Source organism: Coenobita brevimanus, chromosome 68 (assembly GCF_032717465.1).
Source record: "Coenobita brevimanus isolate Jiangsu-jjx chromosome 68, ASM3271746v2, whole genome shotgun sequence".
Taxonomy (NCBI): Eukaryota; Metazoa; Arthropoda; class Malacostraca; order Decapoda; family Coenobitidae; genus Coenobita; species Coenobita brevimanus.
In genome coordinates this window covers 7,204,522-7,227,742 of record NC_137021.1, presented here as the reverse complement: position 1 = coordinate 7,227,742, position 23,221 = coordinate 7,204,522, and the positions used below count along the sequence as shown (strand labels likewise).

Sequence of the window (23,221 nt, the reverse complement as noted above, 5' to 3'; positions counted from 1 at the left end):
AAACCTGAGCAGAGAAAACAGAGTATGTGGGATTCAAGGCACAAAGAGACAGTGTTCCTTACTAGCTGTTGTTGCACTTTGATGTGGGATACGGAAACTGAATGAGGGGGGAAATGGCGTGAAATATTAAACAGTTCAGGGACATTTACTTAGTGCTAAAGCTGGGGTAAGAATTAAGCCTGTGATTGGAGTAAGTATTATAACAGCAGTGTGTATGAACGTTTTGCTGTGGAGGAAAGAGTAGGGGGTATACAGTGCAGTGTAGTGTTATAGACGAAGAGAAATACACTGAGACGATATGAGGTGTAGCGGAATGGATGTAGGGAAATGAACCGAGGTAATTTAGATACGTGACCAGAATGCAAGAAAGTAACACCCAAGAGAGTTCTTAGGGTGATATTTGACTTGTACACATAATTCCCCTTTCTCTTTCCTGCCTATATCTGCTGCACGCACTCTCTCTCCCCAACTTCTTCCTCACCCCATTTTCATCCCCACTTTCTCCCTCAGTCGGTTTCTTAGCTTCCTCGCGTCCTTTATGGCTGCTATTTTCCTTACCTTTTTAACACTTCCTCTAGTCCTTCCTCGCTTCACAACTCTCCTAATTTACACATCACTTCCCTGCATCTCACCCTCCTGTGTTAAGCTTCTTCCCACCCTTCTGTATGCACTCTAATTTCCTCTCATCTTCCATACCACTTCGTCTGCTCCTTCGTCTCTCCATATTTCTTTCTTCACTCCCTCCCACTCTCCCTTCTTCCTCCATTTCTCCCTCCACTCATATGTGGCTTCCTCCTACCCTTCTTTATGCACTCTATATCCACCCTTTCTTCCCTACTAATCCCATACCCATGCCTCACCTCATCTTGGCTTGCACAGTTAATTAAATCTCTGTTCTCTCTCTCTCTCTCTCTCTCTCTCTCTCTCTCTCTCTCTCTCTCTCTCTCTCTCCACCCACACCTCATTGTCCTCCATCCTTCACTGTCTTTATTTTCGCCTTACTTCCTCCTCACTTCACCTCAACGTTTTCCTCCCTCTTTTCCATATCTGGCTTCCTCCCTACACCTCTTAATGCTCAGTTTTTATCTCTGTATCCCTTACCACCTCTTCCACTGTCCACTTCCTTTCCTCTGCCTCTCCCTCAGTTCAATTTCATATTCTTTCCTCTTGTCCTCCTCTTGCTTACTACGTTCACGCTTTTTGTATCTCTCTCCCTACCTCTTCCTCATCTCACATTGCACAGATTCTTCATCCTCCATGTCTGTGTCCTCCCGTATCTAATTTCTTCCCATCCCTTCTTCTCTTTTATCCTCATTATTTTTCCTTCTCTACTCAGTCCTCCTCACTGCCTTTGAATGCGGTACGTGGCTTGCATTCTAAATTTTCTTTTCTCTCTCTCTCTCTCTCTCATTTTCCTCTACTTTATGCTCCATTCTCACTCAGCCCTTTCAGTACGGTGGCGTCTTTAGTTCAGTTTATCATTGTTACCTCCAGATGATGCTTTTCTGATTGAGAGCATCCTGGCGGTGACGGGTTAATGAAAGCTACCTCAAACTCGAAAAATCTCACCAAAACTGGATAAAATCGTTCGGTGACAGCAAGAACGAGAGAGAGAGAGAGAGAGAGAGAGAGAGAGAGAGAGAGAGAGAGGTCTTCAGGTTATTGTAGCCAACCCTTTCAGTACGGTGACCTGTTTTATATTTCATTCTTTACTGCCACCAAGCAATTTTATTCAGTTTAAGAGAGACTGTTTGAACTGGAGAAGTCTGACACAATCATATGTAACCCCAAGGCGACAACACTTCTCCCCTGACGCTGGGTAAGATCGCCAGACGGTAGCAAGAATATAAGGAAAAAAAAAGGGGGGGTGGGGAAAGGACATCCCTACCTTTTTCTCTTTCTTCATCTCCAGTGCTGAGCCGATGTTCCAGGAAAACCAATCAATCCAGTCAGCTTCACTCCTTCCACACCCAGCAAGCCTGTGCACCAATTAACACCTTCCAGCATGAGACGTCCTTTTTTTTTCTATTTCTAATGCTGCCAGACGATTTTATACACCTTAGGGAAAGCGTCTAGTTGTCAGGGGGCTAGAGGAAGCTGTATCTAATCCCTCAGGTTCGAAACGCCTCTCCTGACACGGTTGAAACTGTATGGGAGTAGCCACCGGAGTTCCAGGAAATTCAATCTCCCCAGCCGTCTATCCAATTACCCTCACTCCTTTATACAGGGTGTACCGTGACGGAGGTGTCAAACTTCAGGAGGATTTTTTTTTAGGTTGATTTTGCGTCATAATTGCTACATCAACTTGGGTCTAATTTGCAGCCGTCACGGAGCTACATTTACTGATTACGTTAAGGGTGAATTATGAGGGGCATCGTTTTCGTCCACAAGGTCTTCAGAAATTATAACTCCTTAACTTCATGCTCTAAACTAGCCCAAGGGTAACTTTCTAAACTTTGACTCATGCTTCACGGGACACTCTGTATAAGTGATGACCTGGTGCAAGGAAGAGTTAAGTAGTCTTCAATCGGAAACGTCTTTTCTTTTATTCTTACTGACACTTTTCTTTTGTTCTTGCAGCCACCAGACGATTTTATATTATACTAACCCTTTCAGCCTAATGACGCGATGTTGTTTTTCCATTCTTGATGCTCCGTGACGATTTTATTAACCCACTGAATCCGATGACGTATATTTTAAATCGTTCTTGCTCCTGCCACAAGATTTTATTCAGCATAGGGAAGACTTTTCCGACTGGGGGAGATCGTTGTAGCCTTCCTTAACCCTCTCACTTCCAGACATCATTTCGAAGCTGAATAAAATCGTCTGGTGGTACAAAAAAAAAAAAAACACGAAAAAGACCCGTGCCTGTTCCTTCCTCGCCTCACTTCCTGCCCCCAGCCGGAGTTCGGGGAAATCCAATCCCTCCATCCGTCTGTCTAATCACCTTTACCCCCTTTCCTGCCCAGCGAACTATAGCGTTTTCATTTTACTTTGACCTGATTTTGTCATCTCTCAACCTTGAATGCTGAGCTCTAACAACAGATGCTGTTAATCGCGAAGAAGTGCTATGGAAAAGATGTAGAGCCGCAGTTCTGTTTATTTCTACCCTGAGCTAAAGGAAATAAGCTGCAGAAGGACGAATATCGGGCACAGTATAACGCTTTGCCCCTTGACTTCTTAGACCCAAGGAAATCTTATGTTTATGCTGCCACCAGACGATCTTTTTCTCAGCGTGGGAGAGGCCATCCAAAATGCAGGTGTTAGATGCAACCTTTATTAACCCCTTCACTACTAGAAATCTCCCCTAACTCAGAGAAAAATCGTCTCGAGTTAGTAAGTTGAAAAAGGCGCGCTGGAGAGGTCAACATCCCCCTTACTCCTCAGGTGCTCACCCAACGTTCCGGGAAAATCAATCTATCCAGCCAAATATCCAATCGCCCAGGAAACTCTATCTGTCCAGCCGTCTATCCTGTCACCCAGGAAAGTCTGTCTGTTCAGCCATCTGTCCAGTCACCCAGGGAAGTTTGTCTATTGAGCCATCTGTTCAGTCACCAAGGAAAGACTGTCTGTTCCATCTGTTAGGATTACCCCTTTCATCAAAATGGAATCTATTGTATCTGATTCAAACTCTCCCCAGACGATTTTAATTTAACGGAGACTTCTCGAGTGGCATTGCTAGGGGGCTTTCCTAATTCTGAAAAAAACAAAAAAACAAAAAAAAACATTAGGAACCATCAGGAATATAATAAATCTGAAGTTCTCTGTGATTGTGGCTGGCAACTTTAATAAAAATGAGTCACTTATTTTTCCCTCGTGGCGACTCCTGACACGTCATCTCTCTCACCCCGGGGAAGCTTATTTTTACTCCCTCTCTCATTCACCCACTCCCACTCTCACCCTTTAAATCACTCCATCTCTCTCACCTCTTCCCCCTTTAAATCTCTCTTTCTTTCTCACGTCTAACCCCTTTAAATCACTATCTTTCTCACCTCTCATCTCTTTAAATCTCTCATTCTTTCTCACCTCCAGCCCTTTAAATCTCTCCATCTTTCTCACCTCTAACCCATTTAAATCACTCCATCTTTCTCACCTCAGACCCCTTTAAATTACTTCATCTTTCTCACCTTTCATCTTTTTGACAGAATGATAACGCTATTTGTTTAAGCAGAATATTTTGCAGCTCAGGTTTTGGGGAGACGTCTCGTAGTGAAGGGGTTACGTCACTCCATCTTACTTCCTCTTAAAACTGTCCTGCATTCCTAAAGACACTGTTTAGCATAGGAGGCTTCGCTGCACCCCACCTTAGCGATTTATTTTGTTTATTGCACTATAAGTTTCTCTTGTATGCTGTTTATACCGCTTTCATATCGACCTAGTTTGCATCATCAACATACAAGAGGGTAATGAGATGTGATGTGGAAAATAAATTGCTAAGGAAAAAGTGCCACGAAATTTCCAGTCACTTAAATTACGACCCCATATTCTCTCTCTCTCTCTCTCTCTCTTTGACACCTCCCTCCTCCCTCGTCCCCAGACCAGCCAGTAGTGACCCTACAGATGGGCAGCAGTCTGGACCCTGACAGCATCAAGGAGGGCGATGACGTGTACTTCGAGTGTCACATCAACGCCAACCCTGTCGTCTCACGTGTCACTTGGCACCACGACGTGAGTTATTGACACCTGAATCTGGTTGTTGTTGTGACGTGATAACATCTGGTTTGTAATGGTTAAAATGCTGGATTATCTGTATTCCTTTTGTAGCATAATACTGAGGTTGTAGAGATGCAGTATGACAGTGGCGTTTATCTGAACTTACAGTAGCTTTCAAGTGACTCAGGCAAAGGATTTATCGTGCATATAACACATCAGTTGCATAACACTTGATTGTAATTTTCGATCTCCATTTCCTGCATTTTGTCGCATCTCTGTCATCTTTAACAACATTTTTGCCCATAAAGGAGTTGTCTTAGGTATGCCAATGCCTCGCATCCGTCGTGTTAAGTTAATCCATTCTAATGGGCACCAGTTTTCTGCCTCAAATATTACCAGACTTATAACTACTTTTCTGAAAATTTGAACATGGCGAGGGTGCTTTGTTCAGAATAATTATAGGCTTTTTTTTTTTCCATAGAGGTAGAAAAGTGTTTTTATGCATTTTTTTTTTTTTTAAGAAAAGAAGTTGAAGCTATTGCTTTGTCACTCATTGAGGTAAATAAACATGGCAGTTTTGAAAACGTAACAATTATACAGTTGTATATTATGTGTATAATGAATAGCACTAACGCATAAGCTGGATCTCGTGCCATTTACCAAAGATATTGTTTAGTGCACGCACAGGGTGATGTTGGGTGTGGGTGTAATTCTAAGTAAAGTATAAATATAACTGCTCCGATGAACTGTGACACAGAAGGTGAAGAGCTCTTATATTCTGTTTCACAATTTTTAAAGTGTAATATACCATTTAAAAAAATAAATAAGTCCTAGACACGCAGAACAAAACAATAATTAAGTGACTTAATTGGAAAGATTATGTTTAATGCTTTGTCTAAAAATGCAGTAGATAATCTTTTAGTGAGTTATCTCACGACTAAAGCACTTTCATCACTATAGATATTTTTTAAAAGAAAGCAACCATAACTTCTGTTAAAATTTGTGCTAAAATTAATTTGGAGTTCATTAGGAAGGCAATTAATAATTAACCAGACAGCACAGCACTGGCATACTTAGACTTTATTTCGCAACCAATTAACTCTCTTGTTGTTTGAAAATAAGTTTCATTCCATTCCAATTAACTATCTTGTGACAGAAAAAAAAATATAGCTTTCTATTCCAACTAATGTCAGACACTAAACATTCAGGTGCGCGTGAGTCATAGGAGCCCGAGTATAATCCCTTCAACACGATGACCTTTCTGTTTTATTCTTACCATCTCCAGCTGATTGTTTTCAGCTTAGGAGATCCCCTTGGAAGTAAAGAGCTTGATAATGGCTGCATATAACCTTTCCAGCTCGAAATGTCTATCCTTAGCCGAATAAAATCGTATGAAGAGACTAATGAAAAACATAAATGTTGAGAAAATAACTGTCCATGCCAATCCAAAGGTTTTCTTATTCCAGCAGCGAAGCATCAGTCTCATATTTCGCGTCTATGTAGGGTGTAGCAGTGAAGCACCACTCTCCAATTCCACCTTGTTAACACAGAGTGCACCAGTGAAGCACCATTGTCATAGTCCACCCCTCTTCACTTAGGGTGCAGAAGTGAAGCACCAGCTGACGAGGGGCATCATCCTGCAGAACCAGACACTAGTGCTTCAGAGGATCTCCAGGGACGCAGCCGGCTTGTATACCTGCGCTGCCAAGAATACCGAGGGCAGCGGGGAGAGTCAGGCAGTCCACCTCACCGTCAAGTGTCAGTCGCGTTTCTTAAGTTTAATATTTTCACTTTAACTTGGCCTAATATTGACATCTTTCCATCTTGAATACTGGGTTATGACAAGAGATTAACACAGAACATAGGGCTTGTCACGCAGAAGTGCTATGGAGAGAATATAGAGCCGTAGTTTTAATCTGCTAATGAAGGACGGAAAATGAGCTTCAAAAAGATGAAAATCTCCGCCTCATTAAAGTGGACGAGCCATAACATCCATTTCTTCAATTTGGCCCTAATGGACGCCCGTCACAGCTCATTGTTCCCGGTGTCAGAGGAAGTCCATTGGTTTTAGCCATTCGAAGATCATTACAGTAGCGTTACCTGAAGAAAAATTACAGGCTGAGTTTATGCAATCTTTCACTGGTATATTGCAGGTTCCACTGAACACTAATATTGAATTTAGGAAACACAATCAATAAATATATTTTACAATTGATGGACTTCTGCTAATAAAACACTGTCAGAAGTAAAATCTAATGAGGCACCCTTTCTTACTGTATTGTTCTGATCTTAAAAGTCACATCATTAACATTAACTTTTTCACTGCCATTCTAATGATTTTTCTCTTCACCAAGAAATGTGAGAATTTTGTCTTTCTTACGTTCAAGTCACTTCCCCCACGTCTAGAAATGAATATAATTTCTCTTAATCTCAAACTTGGTTTTCATTATATTTTCTGAATCTGATGTCAGATATTTATTTTTGCAGTTACTGAAAATAGCTTTGAGAGTTATTCATAGCCAGTCAGGTCAGCCTCGACAGTCTGTACATAAACTGTGGACTAAATATGAAGATTTCAGTGAATGACAAACGTATTGTTGATCTGACAGTGTGATGCTGGTGTTTATATTTAGGGGCTGTACCATAATACCACCTCAGCGTTGCAGTCAGTAACATATAGGCCTACCCCTGTTATGATGCTACAGACAAGCCGTACTGCCGACGACACCGCAAAACAATCTATGGCACGGCACTGCATGAACCCGCCAGCGTCACGTGTGAGGTGGAGGCTAATCCTGGCCCAGTCACCTTTAGATGGACATTCAACAACACCTCCGAGCATCTACCCATCCCAGCTTCCGCGGTCACCTCCCAGGTCTGTTTTACCAGTTCACTAAAAATTATTTTAGATGCGAATAGTGTCTCATGTTAATTTACTTTGAAACTTCCAGTTGACTAGGTAATGCAATAACTCCAGGTCACACACACACACACACACACACACACACACACACACACACACACACACACACACACACACACACACACACACACACACACACACACACACACACACACACACACACACACACACACACACACACACACACACACACACACACACACACACACACACACACACACACACACACACACACACACACACACACACACACACACACACACACACACACACACACACACACACACACACACACACACACACACACACACACACACACACACACACACACACACACACACACACACACACACACACACACACACACACACACACACACACACACACACACACACACACACACACACACACACACACACACACACACACACACACACACACACACACACACACACACACACACACACACACACACACACACACACACACACACACACACACACACACACACACACACACACACGTCTGTCTGTCCTTTTAACACCCATCACCTCACAACCCATCCCAAGCTCTCAACTAAAGGGCATTCACATCTCCCCCAGGGCCAAACCTCAGTGGCCAGCTACGCCCCCAAGAGCCACCTGGATTACGGCACTCTACTCTGCTGGGCCTTCAACTCCATCGGCGAGCAGAGCGTCCCCTGTGCATTCGCCATCATCCCCGCCGGTATGTTATTTATTTAGGTATTTTCTTATTGTGAGCTATTTCACTACCGTCTGCAAAATTATCTTTACCCGGGACGGTCGCTCTTACTATATTTATACCTGTCTTTACTGAACCCAGCCCTGAACGACTAACGACATCCAACCAAACATGTGAAAATCATCTGACCCAATCCTACCCTAACCTACCCATTTCCCACCAAATTTAACCCAATCCTGCCAGACCAACACAGGAAATCTAACTTTACTTACCCTACTAGTCTAACCTTGACCTAACCTGACCTGACCTGACCTAACAAAGCATCCCAGCCCAACCTTACCTGGAGAAGAAAAAGTGGCTAAATAAAGCACAGTTTCCGAACCCGCGTCGTGGTCAGTGCTTGTTTATTCAGTGGCGCCAAATATTCTGGCCAGTGTTTATTCAGTCACTGACAAAAAGCATATACTCTTTCAAAATTGTTTCTTTTTATATCTCCTAGTGTAAATCACATTTGTTTTGCTCAGGCAGGCTACAGGAAATCACTTATTAAACCCATCAGTCAGAGGATGTATTTTCTGTTCGATCTTTTTGTCTCGAGACAATTTTACTCGGCTTGAGTTATGTTTTACGAACTGAAGAAGTTACATCATCATTCATTAAGCCTTTTACTGCCAGAGAGTGGTGGCAGGTGGCGGCACCCATCATCCATTCACTTGATGTAGTGCTGCCTACTTCATCCTTCATGTCTGCCATTCTTATTCTGCTCTGTCCTCTTGTCTTCCTGTTTCTTTCATCCTTCCTGTCACTATTTATTACTCTTCTTTTCACTTTAGGTGGCTTTACATCGAGTGACAAGCCAAATGGTTTCCTGTAACTCAGGGAACCATTTACAATTTTGGATGGTAACCATATAGCCATATAACGGGATGACGAGGAGCCTACTATGGTGCCCCTGTCACTCGGGAGGAGAGACGGAAATGCGGCGTCCACCCAGGAACTAAACATTCATACCAATCCCCGTGCCTCGTTGTGTCGAGGTGATGTCAGCTGCTAGGGACGCCCCTACAGGGGTGGTTGTATGCCTGCGGTTGATGGATTTGCTCGATCAGACAGACTGGGGTAACACAACAACAATATCAACCAGTGGACCCTCTATGCGAATTAATGTATATTCGAAATAACTCGAGGATAACAGAATGCTGAAAATTTTCATCGGAAAACACCATTTTTTAATATTACCGAGACCATCATTCCATTTTGCAAGAGCTTTGTATAACGGGATGTGGAATACGGTAGTAAAGCTTTATTTCCCTGGCCAACGCATGGATTTGATCAGGGCATAATCTGCTTAGTGGGGGGAGTCGGTAATGCATTGGTTTGCACATACAGCACGCAGAATAAAGAACCTGAATTTGATGCTGTGGGTCAGACTGTTGAGTGTTTTATATCCCTTGTCCCTGTTATCCCAGGAGTACTAATGGGGACCTGGATGTAAACTCGGCTGTTGCAGGTCATGTTCTCGCTTGGGGAACACTGGGATTGGGCAAAAATCGACTGTAGATGATCAGCATAAAACCGAGCCTCCTCCCTTGTCCATTGGTTAGTGCAATGCTTTCACTCTTTAATTAACCTTGTGCCGTGAAGGATTAACTTCCTCGGCCTGAAGGGGTCTTTCCTAAGCTGCGTATAATTGTTTTGCAATAGCCGTAACAAAAAGACCTTACAGTTGAAGAGGTTAATTAAAGAAACTAATCTTTGTTTTCAGAGCACTTTATATTTCAGAGCGGTACCTGTAAATTTTGTGACTTAAAAAAAATCACGAGAGATCTTCCTATTTACGAAAACAGCATAAAACTTGAATATATGAAAGTCAGGTAAATGTCAGGAAATGTTTCTTAATTAGAAGACGATTAGCTAATGAAACATACTCCCAGCGGTAATGTCGAGGGCATCACAAGTCATGCTTAAAAATAGATGGAACCGCCAGCTAACATCGACTGGTCTGGAATCGGCTCTCTTACTGAGTTGTTGTATCCTGCCTCACTTCCACACACTTGTATTTATTATTATTATTCTTTTTTATTTAAAGGGCTTGCGACCACTCGTGTCTTGCCTGCCAGGATTACCCATGTTAGCTCAAGACCTGTAAACAAAAACGCACACACACACACACACACACACACACACACACACACACACACACACACACACACACACACACACACACACACACACACACACACACACACACACACACACACACACACACACACACACACACACACACACACACACACACACACACACACACACACACACACATATATATTCCCTACATGGAACACTGGATTACACGCAAACACTGTGCAGCAGATGCATCCTGATTGTGTCTTTCAGACATCTCACATCTTGTCTGTCCATCTCTCATGCATCCCTTCTCCTTGCTCCTTCATCCCTCCCATCAATTCTCCTTTGCCCTTGCATCTCTCCCACACGCTAATCTCCCTGGACTAATCTTTCACTTCCCCCCTCCCTTCTTCACTCATCTCACTTTTTCCTTTCTTTTCCCCAAATCAAACTCCCCCTTCCTTCCTCCCTTCCCTTATCTTCGCTAATCTCCCAGGACATATCGTTCCATTCACTCCCCTTTCTCCACTCATTTCCTCCTTTTCTTCATTTTCCCCAGATTCAACTCCCCCTTCCTTCCTCCCCTCATTTTTTCCTCCTCCCAGTTCTCCTTTTTATTCTATCCCCCTCTGTCGTCCCCTTCGTTGTTTTTACTTTCCCCAGATCCAACTCATCCTTCCTTCCACTTTTCATTTTCTCCTCCTCCCAGTTCTCCCCCTTATTCTATCTCCCCTCATCTCCCCCTTCGTCTCTTCTCCTCCAGGCCCGCCCGATCCTCTCCGCAACTGCTCTATCGCCAACCAGACAACAGACACTATAGAGGTAGAGTGCGTGGCTGGGTTTGACGGAGGGCTGCCGCAGACGTTTCACATGGAGGTGAGGCATGTTCCTTGAGGTTTGTGTAGTATCGTCTGACATTAGCTTAAAAATAATGTGGGGTTGATAAGTCGTGGCTAAAGGATATAGATTGTACCTGGATTGAATAAACTGTCGACTAGTTGTATATATGTGCATAATTGAGCAACCTACTGTGTGTGAGAGAGAGAGAGAGAGAGAGAGAGAGAGAGAGAGAGAGAGAGAGAGAGAGAGAGAAATCAAAACCTAAAAGTGAAAGTGGGATAGGTAAACTAATTTTTTCGAGGGAGACATCCATTCTCCGTTTCATCTGATGCCAAGCAGTCTGTGCGAGGGAGCAAGGACCATTCACTTAGTTCACGCCTCTTCTGTGTTAAAATCTCATATAAGTCCCTACTGACATGCCACAAAAGGCAGTCATAACAGGCCAATGTCTCATCTAAGTGAACCTTTGTGTCTCTCTAGCACCAAAACCAGTCGTATCTCCTAAACCCTCTATTGTCGTGTTAGCATAAGTCGTTTTCTTGTAGGTTAAGGAGATGTCTAAGTATCTCTTCCTTACCAGCTTATTTCTGCATTTAGCTCGCTAGTAATCCATTATGTACTGTGTTTTTTATGAAGGGTATGTTGGTAATAAAAATGTAAATAACATGCAAGGTAATGATGAGGTGTAGCATGTAGATGAAATTAATGAGAATGAGGCACTATACTCTTTTTACTCTACCTTGGCCTAAGCCTGCCATCTCTCCATCCTGAACGCTGGATTCTAACAACAGAATAACACCTGAATGTGATGCCAGTCGCTGAATTTATGGAAAAGATACTGAGCCGCAGTATTGTCCTTTTCTGCCACCGAGCTACGTGAAATAAGCCGCTAAAGGACGAAAATTTAAGCCAATTTAGATTAAAAGTGTATGGAAAGCCTGCTAAACTGACAAGAATACTGGCACAGGTCTACGACTCCTCTACTGGCACCCTCCATCGCAACATCTCCTCCCGCGAGCCGCTGTTCCAACTGACGGCGCTGAGACCCGGCCTGGCCTTCCTCATGGTGACCTACGCTGCCAACACCAAGGGCAGGAGCAGCGTGGCCAAGCTGGAGACATTCACGCTCAAGGTGGCAGAGAAGCGAACAGGTCAGTGCAACAGAGTCTGTCTCTTTCTGTCTCTCTATCTATCAGTCTATCTATCCATCACCAGACGCCTTAATTCCGTCAGGGTTGGCCACAAACAAATTGCCTCCATGTTACTCGGCCCTCCGCCCTCTGGCTGCCCTTCGTCCAAATAACGTTCCCCTCTCTCATCTCTCCATCTCATCCTCTGTCTCCCTTTCCCTTAGCCTCTTCATTTACATTCACTTTCCTTGTCAGTCGCTCACTCTATATCCGCTCCACACAGCCAAACCATCTCAGAGTATTTCTCCTGATGCTTTCTAGCACATCCACATCAACCCCACAGTGCTCCTTCAAATCCTCAATTCTGTTTGTCTCTCCATGTAACTCTCAGACAGCTCATTTTTCCACTGTTTTTACTCTTGGCTTCCAACAAGATCCAGGTTTCACTTCCCCTTGTTGACTAGGGATCACAGTACTCCCATGTGGCGACATTTTTACTACCATGCTCACTTCGTTCATTATTAATCACTACTCTCAGTCACCAACAGCCTTCCTTCTCTGCTGCAGCATTTTATGCAACGAAAAATCCTCTGTAACCCCTTTACCGCTTGGCCTTTTCAAAACGTGTTTTAAAAGCATTTGGAGGTAGCTAGAATAATGTTGAAAGGACCTGAGCGTACTGAAGGGGTTGTCTGAACAGTGAGCGTTGCTCGTGCATTCTAACCACGTTATCACTAGGTGTCTTCCTTACGTAAAGTCGCCTAACTTAACAAGAGAGAGAGAGAGAAAAAAAAAGGCCTTCGTACTGAATACGTTGATATAGATTAGTAGCAGCCCCTTCATTGCAAATAGTCTTCCAAGTATGTGAACTGTCTGGCGGTAACATGAATGCAGCAAACACACTGTCATACTAAAGGGTTTAATTTAATGAGACATTTTGCTTTTCGAACATATTCAGATATGTTACAGTAATTTTATGAAATAGGAAGGTAGAATTAGGAAAGAAAAAGACAGTATATGGTTGTCGTACATTACTGTTTTGTCATAAAGTTCCTCTTGACATATGTGGTGCTGAGTGTGAATGTCGTTACTTTGCGTATTTTGTATTTCTCCCTCTTACTCTTTTTCGGCCATATTTCCCCCTTTCCCTTATTTACGGATTTTCGTTCACTTATTGTTTCTTAGGTCCACCTGCTATACTGGAATTCACTCCATTTTTGGGCATCGTTCTGGGAGTCGTCCTTGCCATCTTTCTTCTCGTCATCGTCATCATCCTTGTCTTCAAGTTTCGGAAGCCGCAGCCCAGTCACGCTCCGGATGGCCTCAGGAGTGGAGTGGGAGGATCACTGGGAGGGGGAGTCGTAGGGGATGAGTTCAAGGAGGACCTGGAGAACAAACCTCTGAATATGGTGAGGTCGAGGGTGAAGGAGGGGACGAGTGGAGACGAGGTGGAGGACAACGACCCTGACCTCATACCGCACAAAACTGGTGAGTTTCCCTTGTAAAAGCTACCATCACTGCTACTATCACCGTTACTCCTATCACCATTACTACCATTATCATTATTACCATCACCCTTACCACTATCACCCTTACTACTATCAGCATTTCTATCATCATTACTGCCGTCACCATGACTTCCATCATCCTTACCCTCATCACTGTTTCTATCATCACCATTACTATCATCTCTGTCACCGTCTCAACCGGAACCACTACCAAGAACACAACTGTTATCTCCAAAATTATCGCCACCAGCAGTTCCCATATGCGGGAGGTCCTCGGTTATGCCAGGGGTGTATTCCAAAATATCTCAACTTTTTCCATAAAATCGACGCATTAAGGAATTAGTGCCTGGCAAATCTGCCGTAGAAACGGGACTTTACTTGGCTGTTTTCTGTGACTCACTTGGAATTGATAATAAAAAATAAAAAAAAGTCAGAAAAGACGATATATGAGTATACCGAGGACGTAAAGAAAACAAGGCAATTCTTATCGACACTTAAGAACGGTGGCAGTTTGACGATGTGTATGTGTTGGTGTTGGTTAGGTATTGTTGAGCCATAATGCCATCAGGCAAGGTAAGTCTTTAGACGGCAAATATCTATGAGAAATCTCACCTTCAAGTAAGGTAGAGATGAGTGTGTCACTCACGGTAAAAGTTGGTTAGGGCCACTGAGCTACTTAGTGGTTAGGGCCGTGTTGTCGACAGCTAGGAGGCATTCTTGCTCCTCTTCTTTAGCGATTTATTCTGTTTATTTCTGCTTATTATTTTCTTGTATGTTATTTGTATCTTTTATATCTACATTTTTTTTTAATAGAAGATGCACGGAGGAAGGAAAAACAAATTAGATTTTAAAAATTCATACACCAACTTACAGGTGCCCTCCATTCATAAAAAATCTGTCAGATTTGGACTTCAACTGCTGTAGGTTGAAGTGAAGGGGGAAACTGATTGGGGAAAGCTTGTAAAGAGGAGCTGGTGGGGAACAACTGAATTCTGATTGGCAGAAGTCCTGCAGTTGGGCGTGATGACAGTCAGGTCATGAGTGCTTCCCTAAATAACATACAAAATTATATTAACGTACTAGTTACAGAAATTCCGATGAGGAAAATGTGCGAAAACGTCACATTAGTCGGCGAGATTACGTGCTTTAGCGTGTACTGTCACTTGTTCAGAACCTAGGGTCAAGTCGTTGCATCTGGCCCGAGGCAGGAAAAACAAGAAAAAACTTTCCTCAAAATCGTAAACTCGTCCTGCTTCACAGTTACACAAATCTATTAGAATTAGTAATGTATATCTTAAGGCCACTCGAGCAATGTGCATCCCATTCAGAACTTTGATTATCCAACATCTGATTCTCTCTCTCTCTCTCGACCAGATCTAATGCCGATGTACCCACACTACGACGCCCTTGAGCATGTGGTCCCCAGCAGCCACCCCCAGCACCAACCACAGCACCAGCCACAGCCACAGATACCCTCCACCTTCGACACAGCGGCGCCCCTCACCCAATCGCCGCTCCAGGTAACGCCAAACACCTCTTGACAGTTCTTGGCTGCTAGTAATGCATTGTGCTGTTACCTTTTTTCCCCCCGTTTTTGTGGCCTGCTTATGTCGATTTTGTCATGTATTTTTCGTGTACGGGTTTTTATAGTATGTTGTGGGTATTTGAATGTAGATATGCTCGACAGGGATCCATCAGATTTTTTTTTTTTTTTTTTTATACAAACGATGTCTGAAAACTTAATGGTAGTCCAAGAACTTTTCCCCTGCTTCTGATTGATGTGTTAGTGTGTATGGATAATTCATCTGTTGCTGCTTGCTGGTATTTTATGTAGATGTAATTTTTGCACTAGAAAATACCGCTCACATTAATTTGTTTTGTGTCGGCTACAAACACAAACTGAAGGGAAGACAAGTTAGCTCCGCAAAACTGTCAGTAAATTTGTTCAGATGTTTCCAGTAGGCTATAGAGCACAAGACCCTTTGAGTAGCTATGCTCTGACCAGTGTTCGTTTTCCTTTAGGCCAAGTACATTTTTCTAGTTAGAGGCTTCTATATAATTTGGCTTCACATTTGAAGTAGCAAGGCAGGATGCACCGCAGTATAAATTAAGTAGGTAGTAGCAGATATTTTTATTCTTGGTGGCATTACGATACTAATATTCATCATCAGTTCTATGCTAGTGGTAGGACTTCAGCAGCAAAACTACGGTATGACGTACAGCCTGGAGGATACAGCACTGACACAGCGACAAAATAAACACGGCAATACACAGAAACAATTCACACAAGACAGTAAAAACTACGACAGTGCAGACAATGAGAATATACATAGAAGAGCATAGACATGACAGCATATAAGCATTCACATAACAGATACGACAGTACATCAAGGCAGCACAAACAACAACAATATATGATCTATCCATGATAATTCCCGAGAACAGTGAAACCCCAAGTACATTAGAAGATGTTGGGAAGTTGAGGTGAATATTGTTACATATTAACGGATACTCGTGTGGAAGATTATGGCAAGTCAGAAGACGTATAAATCGAGTTTGGAATGAGAGATGTAGAAACTGAGTCTCGGGGTATTAGAAATCTGATACAACTTGCTGGCGGTTTCTTTTCGAGGGGAGAGGAGGGTGGGGTGAGAGGGGAAACGGTACTTCTCTGTCAGCTATGTATAAGGTCATTGTATATTACCTCAGCTATGGAAAAAAAACATTCGGTCAACAGATATGGTGTTAGTGAGCAACATGACTTTAATTACACAAGCCTCTTAATGTGCTTGTTAGACATTTACGGTTCTAGGATGGGCCAGGAATCACTGTGAAATCGTAAAAGCCACATCCAGTTCTTTGTCATTCAAGTGCGGTTTTTATACATACCATGACAACCCGGCCTTCCACCCCTGTCAGATCTCCATATCATTTTTTTTTTTTCAGTACTAGTGCTCTTTTCTTCTACTCTTGACCAGTTACGTATGCCCTAACGTATCACTGTTCACTTTTCTGTTCAACTAACTTTTTGACGTGTAATCTGAGTTGTCTTAAAATTCGTGCGCTGAACTAGCCTAAACAATTACAAAAGTTGATACGGAAGCGAATTTATTTTGGAGAACAGGGTAAATATTAGGAATCAGCTCTTTAATTTCCCCCTCTTCATTGTTTCACCACAGGCAGCCACCCACCTGACCTTTTATTGAGAGGGTTAATGTGGAATGGGGGAGGTGAAGAGGAACCCCCAGCACAAACTTTCCGCCCAGCCTCCAAAACCAATGTAATTCTCTCTGGCTCTCTCTCTCTCTCTCTTTCTCTCTCTCTCTCTCTCTCTCTCTCTCAAAAATTTAGCGAGAAACTGAGCATATTGCATGTGCTGTGTTGCCTGGCGTTCCCTCGAGATTGCTTTATCGTGCTGAAAACATTTAGTATCCGCCAGAATGCACGAAAGGATAACCTAGGCTGCGATATTGCGAAAGGACGGCATCATGTCTGAGAGCTTAATGAGGAGCTTAATGAGGTGTGTCTGGCTCTGCTGCTTGTTACATGCCCAGTTTTCTCTATAGTTTCTTGTCGGTTTAAAGTTAATGCTTGACGGCGTTGTGCATATAGGCTAGTGCATATAATAAGAAACTATCAGAGCCATGGTGGCGTAGTGGTAGATAGATAGTCTCCCCATCTGCATGTGCTTTGAGTCTGGGAACTGTTCCCAAGCAGTGGTGGACTCTTAAAAGTGGGTTCTGGTATAGGGTCCTTTCATATTCTCACCTTGTCAGTTCACAATAATGACACAGACACATACAGACAATGGCCACTACAACACGTTTCCGTGCACTCCTAGTACAGACGCCCCTTCCTCGTTCATAATTCTCTAGTACGGGGAAAAGGTAAATTCTGACTATAATACTCTCTCCGAATGGAAATTCTGGTCCTGCAGTGGACCTCACACAAACTGTTACAGCTATAATAATAAAGCAACATTAGCCTTCGCTGAGTCCCACTAGCTTTACCTGCCAAAAAATGCTGAATTTAGTTATCAAACGTAGCATAATTCCATAATTCGATATTATCATCATATAGAGCAGAGCAGCAAGAGGACATCAGGAAGAGATTTTCCAGGAACACATCTAATTAGGCTAATTGTGTATGTGGGTCAGGGAGGTTAATATCGACTAAAAGACTTCCTAGAGTTAAAGAACAGCTAACTGTATGCTATCATATGCTCAGTGCTAACCCCATTTTGTTGTTTCGTAACAGTATTTGTGTTAAATAGTGATGGTACCATTTTATGTGATTAAATAATAAAACCAAAAGTTTATGGGACACTTTTTCATATATTTTACTGGGGGATTTCAGTGACAGATGTGGATTATTAGATCTGTATGAACGTAAGCTTACAAGTCAAATTTCAGACAAAATACTCTAGAAATTTTCTCATAGCAAATTATAGAGCACGCTATGAATTTATGTAATGATTAGGCTTGGCTATATAATAACTGTGATCCTGAATAACAATTATTTCATTTCTACCAGATTTGTTGCTTAAATTAAAGATTTACGTAACATGTGATCCATTTTATATATTTTTTACAAAGTTACGTTCGACCTCAGGACCCAGTTTTGTTTCGATCTGGACATCACTTGGTGGAAGGACTGAGGGTCAACAAAGGGTGAAGAATTTTGATGATGAAAATAATAGGTCAAGGGTCAAGGTCACAGGGCAAGCTTAACTCAAACAGTTTTGATCTGATCTGAACCCAGTTTAGTTTAAAGGACGAGGATCGGGCAAGAATGAAGTTAGTCGCTCTTCAGAACAGTCAGTTGAAGGTCAAAGTGTCAAGATCACAGGGTAGTCAGTTATTCTCTCCTTACACATTTGGAGGATGAGATGTTGCACTGTGTAAGCTGTTCGTTATTTTACATATTAAGTTACAGTTTAATCATCTACTGCCAGTTATTTACCTTTTTGTTATAGACATAGCATAGATCTGCGAATATTAACCTCTCGTATGGAAAGAAGAAAAAAGTCAGGAGGAAGTATTAGTGCTGAAGAGAAATCCCGACCGAAACACCCGGACACATGAGACAGCTGGCAGCATAGGCTGTAATGACAACAGTACGTCATTTATGAACTAAAGCATTCGGTGCCATGACATCTTTTTCCCGTTCGCGATGTGGATTAAAAAATGTTTTCGACTACAACTTTGTGTTCCTTTCTGTCAATCTCTTCCGGATTTAGCTGTTGACAGCCTTGCCCTAGGAACCGCACATGTGTAGGGGGATAGCTCTTGGCAATATTTTGATCTTGTTTGAATACTAAAATCGTAGGTTGTAGGCTAAGGTCGCAGGAATGAAAAGACGAGACGTTAAACCTCATCTAGAGGTATATTAGTTTAATTTATTTTGGGCTACTATTATGCGACTCTATTCAGTATACTAGTAAAAGTGTCTCCTAGTAGTGAAGGTCAAGGAGGATGTGTTGATGATAGATGCTGTGGTGAACAACGGAGCGTGAGAGTCGAAAGTCACCACAGAAAGCCAAGTTAGGTTAGCTATGCACCTTCCTTCGTTAATAGCAACATTAAAGAAATAATTCTGCACTGCACGTTTGTTCGACGTAATTTTATGTTGTTAATAATGCAGCAGTTTGTAGATTAAATTATTTACTACACTGTTCTCGTCTTTTATGAGTTCATTTTGTGCACTGTACAAGTATTTGCATAACGTTGAAATGTTTACTGAAATATGTGTGTGTTTAGAATTTTACATGTTGGACGGGGCTGCAGGAACACTAAGTAAATAATGCATGTTGCTCACAGTGTGTCCAAAGTAGCGTATTACTATTCGCCAACAAAGAAATTAGATTTAATAACATCCACCTACCTTGCCTGGCATGTGTGCTGGGAGTAATTCGTGCATCATCAAGGCTGAGGCATGCTCATACACATCTGAATCATGAACACCCTCTCCACCCTCGCTTACCCCGCCTTTCAACAACTGTCTTGGTGCCACTCTGCCACACCCCGCACCCCGGCCAAGCCTAACATAATAAACTGTTCCATAATCATTAACCTCATCACCATCCTGTTTCCAGCAATATATTTGTGTCTTTCTGGATATGATCCAGAAACTGGAACAGCAAAAAACAAATGTAGAACTACCAACAGAATTCGTGGTGAGATAATTCAACCATCCATTCACTCATCGTTCAAGCCTTTGAACATCGCAGCTCCATTTAGAAACCACATTGTGTCCACAAAAATGTGTTTCATGAAGCCAGTGGGAAAGCCAAGTTAAAAGCAATGTGCAGCCAATATCCTGTTCATCTCCATATGTACAGTACTTCATCCATTCGTTTCTGTCCTGTGTCAAGTGTTCTGCTTCATAATCTTCTGTATTTTGCCCTTGCACGTTCATTTACCATATCTAGCCATCGTTTTAGCATTCAGCGCCTCATCGTAAAAACTGTTTACATTTATTCCCTCTACATAACCATATTATCTATGCACAACCTTTTGTTACCTTCTGATCTATGAGTTTGCTTACTCCTCATACTTCAGCAATATTTATTTTACTCATTTCATTCAGTCTACACTCCTTGGCAGTCTCCTTTCTACTTTTCCCACACGATGTTTTATACTTATGCCCTACTGAAGTCTCACACCTACATGTCAGCCTATTCAGTATGTGAGTGTTTTCCCGAGCTGAGGGGAAGAGTCATGTGGATGGGGAATTAAACAAGAAATGAACGTACTGAAAACATTCATTAAGGTTATTTTATATCCCCTTCACTAGCAGAGACTCCTTTAAAGTGAATATCGTCTGACGGTGGGAAGACTAATACAAAAAGGCAATCAAAACAATCTTCATAGTAAAAGTATTAATGTGTGCAATACTCCTCCAGTATCCTCTAGCAGTTCACCGAGGAATTTAAATCTTCCATAATTCAAGTCTCTCTCTCTCTCTCTCTCTCTCTCTCTCTCTCTCTCTCTCTCTCTCTCTCTCTCTCTCTCTCTCTCTCTCTCTCCATAGTCCTCACATTACTATCAACTTCAGACTTAGTACCCGGAGACATTCACAAACTTAACTACTGTGCATAAACCCCGTTCATTACCAGCAAGGAGCACAGTGGTCCTTTCACCTGCATGCATCGTATTTGAAGTGATTTATCTCCTACCCTTTATTACCAGCTTGAATTCCGACTCAGCAGCTTTGTTTTCACCTGTCTCTTCACTCCAACCAACTTTCGTTCAGGAAATTTCACCTTTTATCATCACTGATATGCTTCATCTTCCCAGTAATTAACACTGATATGTTTGCTTTACGGTGAGCTTCAAGGTTATTGTACTACCTCTAGGGACCCTGTTAGTTTAACCCCTTCAGTCCGATGCTTATATGTCAGTGTTACTGTCCCTAGACGATTTTTTTCAGCAAGGGAGAACATTTCCGAACTGGAGGAGTTTTGATATAACCTTCATTATCCTCTCCACCAGATTTCCCATAAGCTGAATAAAATCGGCTGGCGGGGGCAGAAATAAGATAGAAACGACGTACTCGGGTTATAGGGGCTTTGTATGTCAGTGTGCTGAGGCTTTGTTCAGTCTGCATGATGTGCAAGATGTTAATGCTCCTCACATTTTGGCACTTGTCTCTTAAACCGATCGCCTTGTTGAAATATTAACCCTTTCAGGACCTGAGAACACTGAACTATATTTTGTGTCCGAGATGCCGCCACTCTTTTATTTCATCTGGCTTAGGAGTGGCTTTCCGTTCTTTTAGGGTTAATATCACAGGGTCAGCATGATATTATTATATCATCCAAGAGCTTGCATGTTGATACTTTAGAAACACTGACATGTAATATATATTATAACTATAATGGTCAACCGTGGCACATACTACGGCACTAAGCCTTCAGTAGCTCTCTCCCTTTGGTTTTTGCGCATTCATAATTCTGGGACCTTGCCACAAAGAGGTCTGAATCTGACATATTCTAGTGCAAACTGTCCAGTCATGATGGCTGGGAAAAGGGATAGAAGAACATCGCATCTTATAGGACCAGTTCTGGACATGTCGTTTCTCATTGTCACTTACCTTAGCTATGTCAGGCACTGAAGAATGTACGAGTAATGTCTAGAGCGTAGCCAGTTGAAATTGGGTGTTCCCCTTTCAAGCATTACTTCAGCCTACACAGAGTGACAAATTTGCATCAGAATATGTCCAGTTCCAGCCTCGGTGTTCAGAGGCCCTAGTAAGTTTTGCATGTGGTCTTCAGCATAACGTGGCTGACCCTGAAGGCGACCTCAACTACATGGAACTTCCTCTGTCGGCCAACTCCCCAGGGGGCGGCTACATAGGAGGGCCTGAGACTTCCAGCTATTACCATCATAGGAGATCACTTTCAATCAACCCGGCAGGCCACAATCTTGACGAAGCTCTTGGCGCCCAGGAACGTATGTATGCTACCTTGGGGTGCAGGAGGGGTGGTGGGGATGGCAGAAGAGCAGCGCAGAGTTTCCCACAGCACGCCAGCAACCCGAATCTCTACGCAACGCTAAACTACAGGCACGGTGTCACATCAACCCTCAACCCCAGCCTGTGCACCACAATGCCACACCAGAGGGACAACGCCGCCTTCACCTCCAGCATGAGCGTTACCAACATAAACAATAATACTTCACCGCCGGGGTTCAGAGACTTTAGGAGGAGCCTGGCAATCCCTCTTATCAGAAGGCCAAGCGAGAGTATAGTGTGAGGTACAGTTGTGGACATAAATTCTAAATTACTTCATTAAAATAAGTAATGAGATAGTGAATGATGACTTTTGAAATCCATTAATGCGATCATTAAAGCCTGTCATGCTCTTTCGAATACCCCGTAAGTTTCAAAATTGTTTTACCAGAAATGGAATGCCATCAGCCTAGTCTGTGCATCTGTACCGAATTGCACCAACCACCACTCCGGCAACACTTGGTTCTTGGATAGAAAATGTAAACTGTTAAAATGTCAAGACTATGGTACAGTTGTTTTTCAGAGGCACAAACTTTGCATTACCCCGTGTGATACAGCCTCACAGACTTTCGCTGGCACTTGGTGATTTGGTACCGAGTTCGTGACCTTTTTTTTTTTTTTTTTTTTTTTTTTTTAAGTATGCATTTAAAAAATACAGCAAGTATATAAACTTATTAGTGAACTACTGGACTTCCATCTCTCTCTTCATGACGCTGCACTTGTGATGTTCTGTGTTGGTAAAGGTTCAGTAATACACAGAGATAACATACCAGCCGATTACTAACATCTCTTGTACATACCAGAAATACCAGGAAATAATTTACACT

General features: G+C 42.5%; 1 protein-coding gene across 1 annotated transcript in view; it reads left to right on the top strand.

The window, feature by feature from the left end:
- The window catches only part of LOC145405819 (protein turtle homolog B-like), a 50,090-nt gene extending 27,110 nt beyond the window's left edge, over positions 1-22,980 (top strand). Inside the window, exons 7-15 of the mRNA XM_080277057.1 lie at positions 4,538-4,668; positions 6,252-6,411; positions 7,359-7,528; positions 8,179-8,302; positions 11,169-11,281; positions 12,213-12,396; positions 13,561-13,863; positions 15,258-15,403; positions 22,159-22,980. Of these exons, the coding sequence (XP_080133183.1) occupies positions 4,538-4,668; positions 6,252-6,411; positions 7,359-7,528; positions 8,179-8,302; positions 11,169-11,281; positions 12,213-12,396; positions 13,561-13,863; positions 15,258-15,403; positions 22,159-22,638 (1,811 nt within the window). The 3' untranslated portion in view covers positions 22,639-22,980. The remainder of the gene's footprint in view (positions 1-4,537; positions 4,669-6,251; positions 6,412-7,358; positions 7,529-8,178; positions 8,303-11,168; positions 11,282-12,212; positions 12,397-13,560; positions 13,864-15,257; positions 15,404-22,158) is intronic.
- The last annotated feature ends 241 nt before the right edge of the window (positions 22,981-23,221 follow it).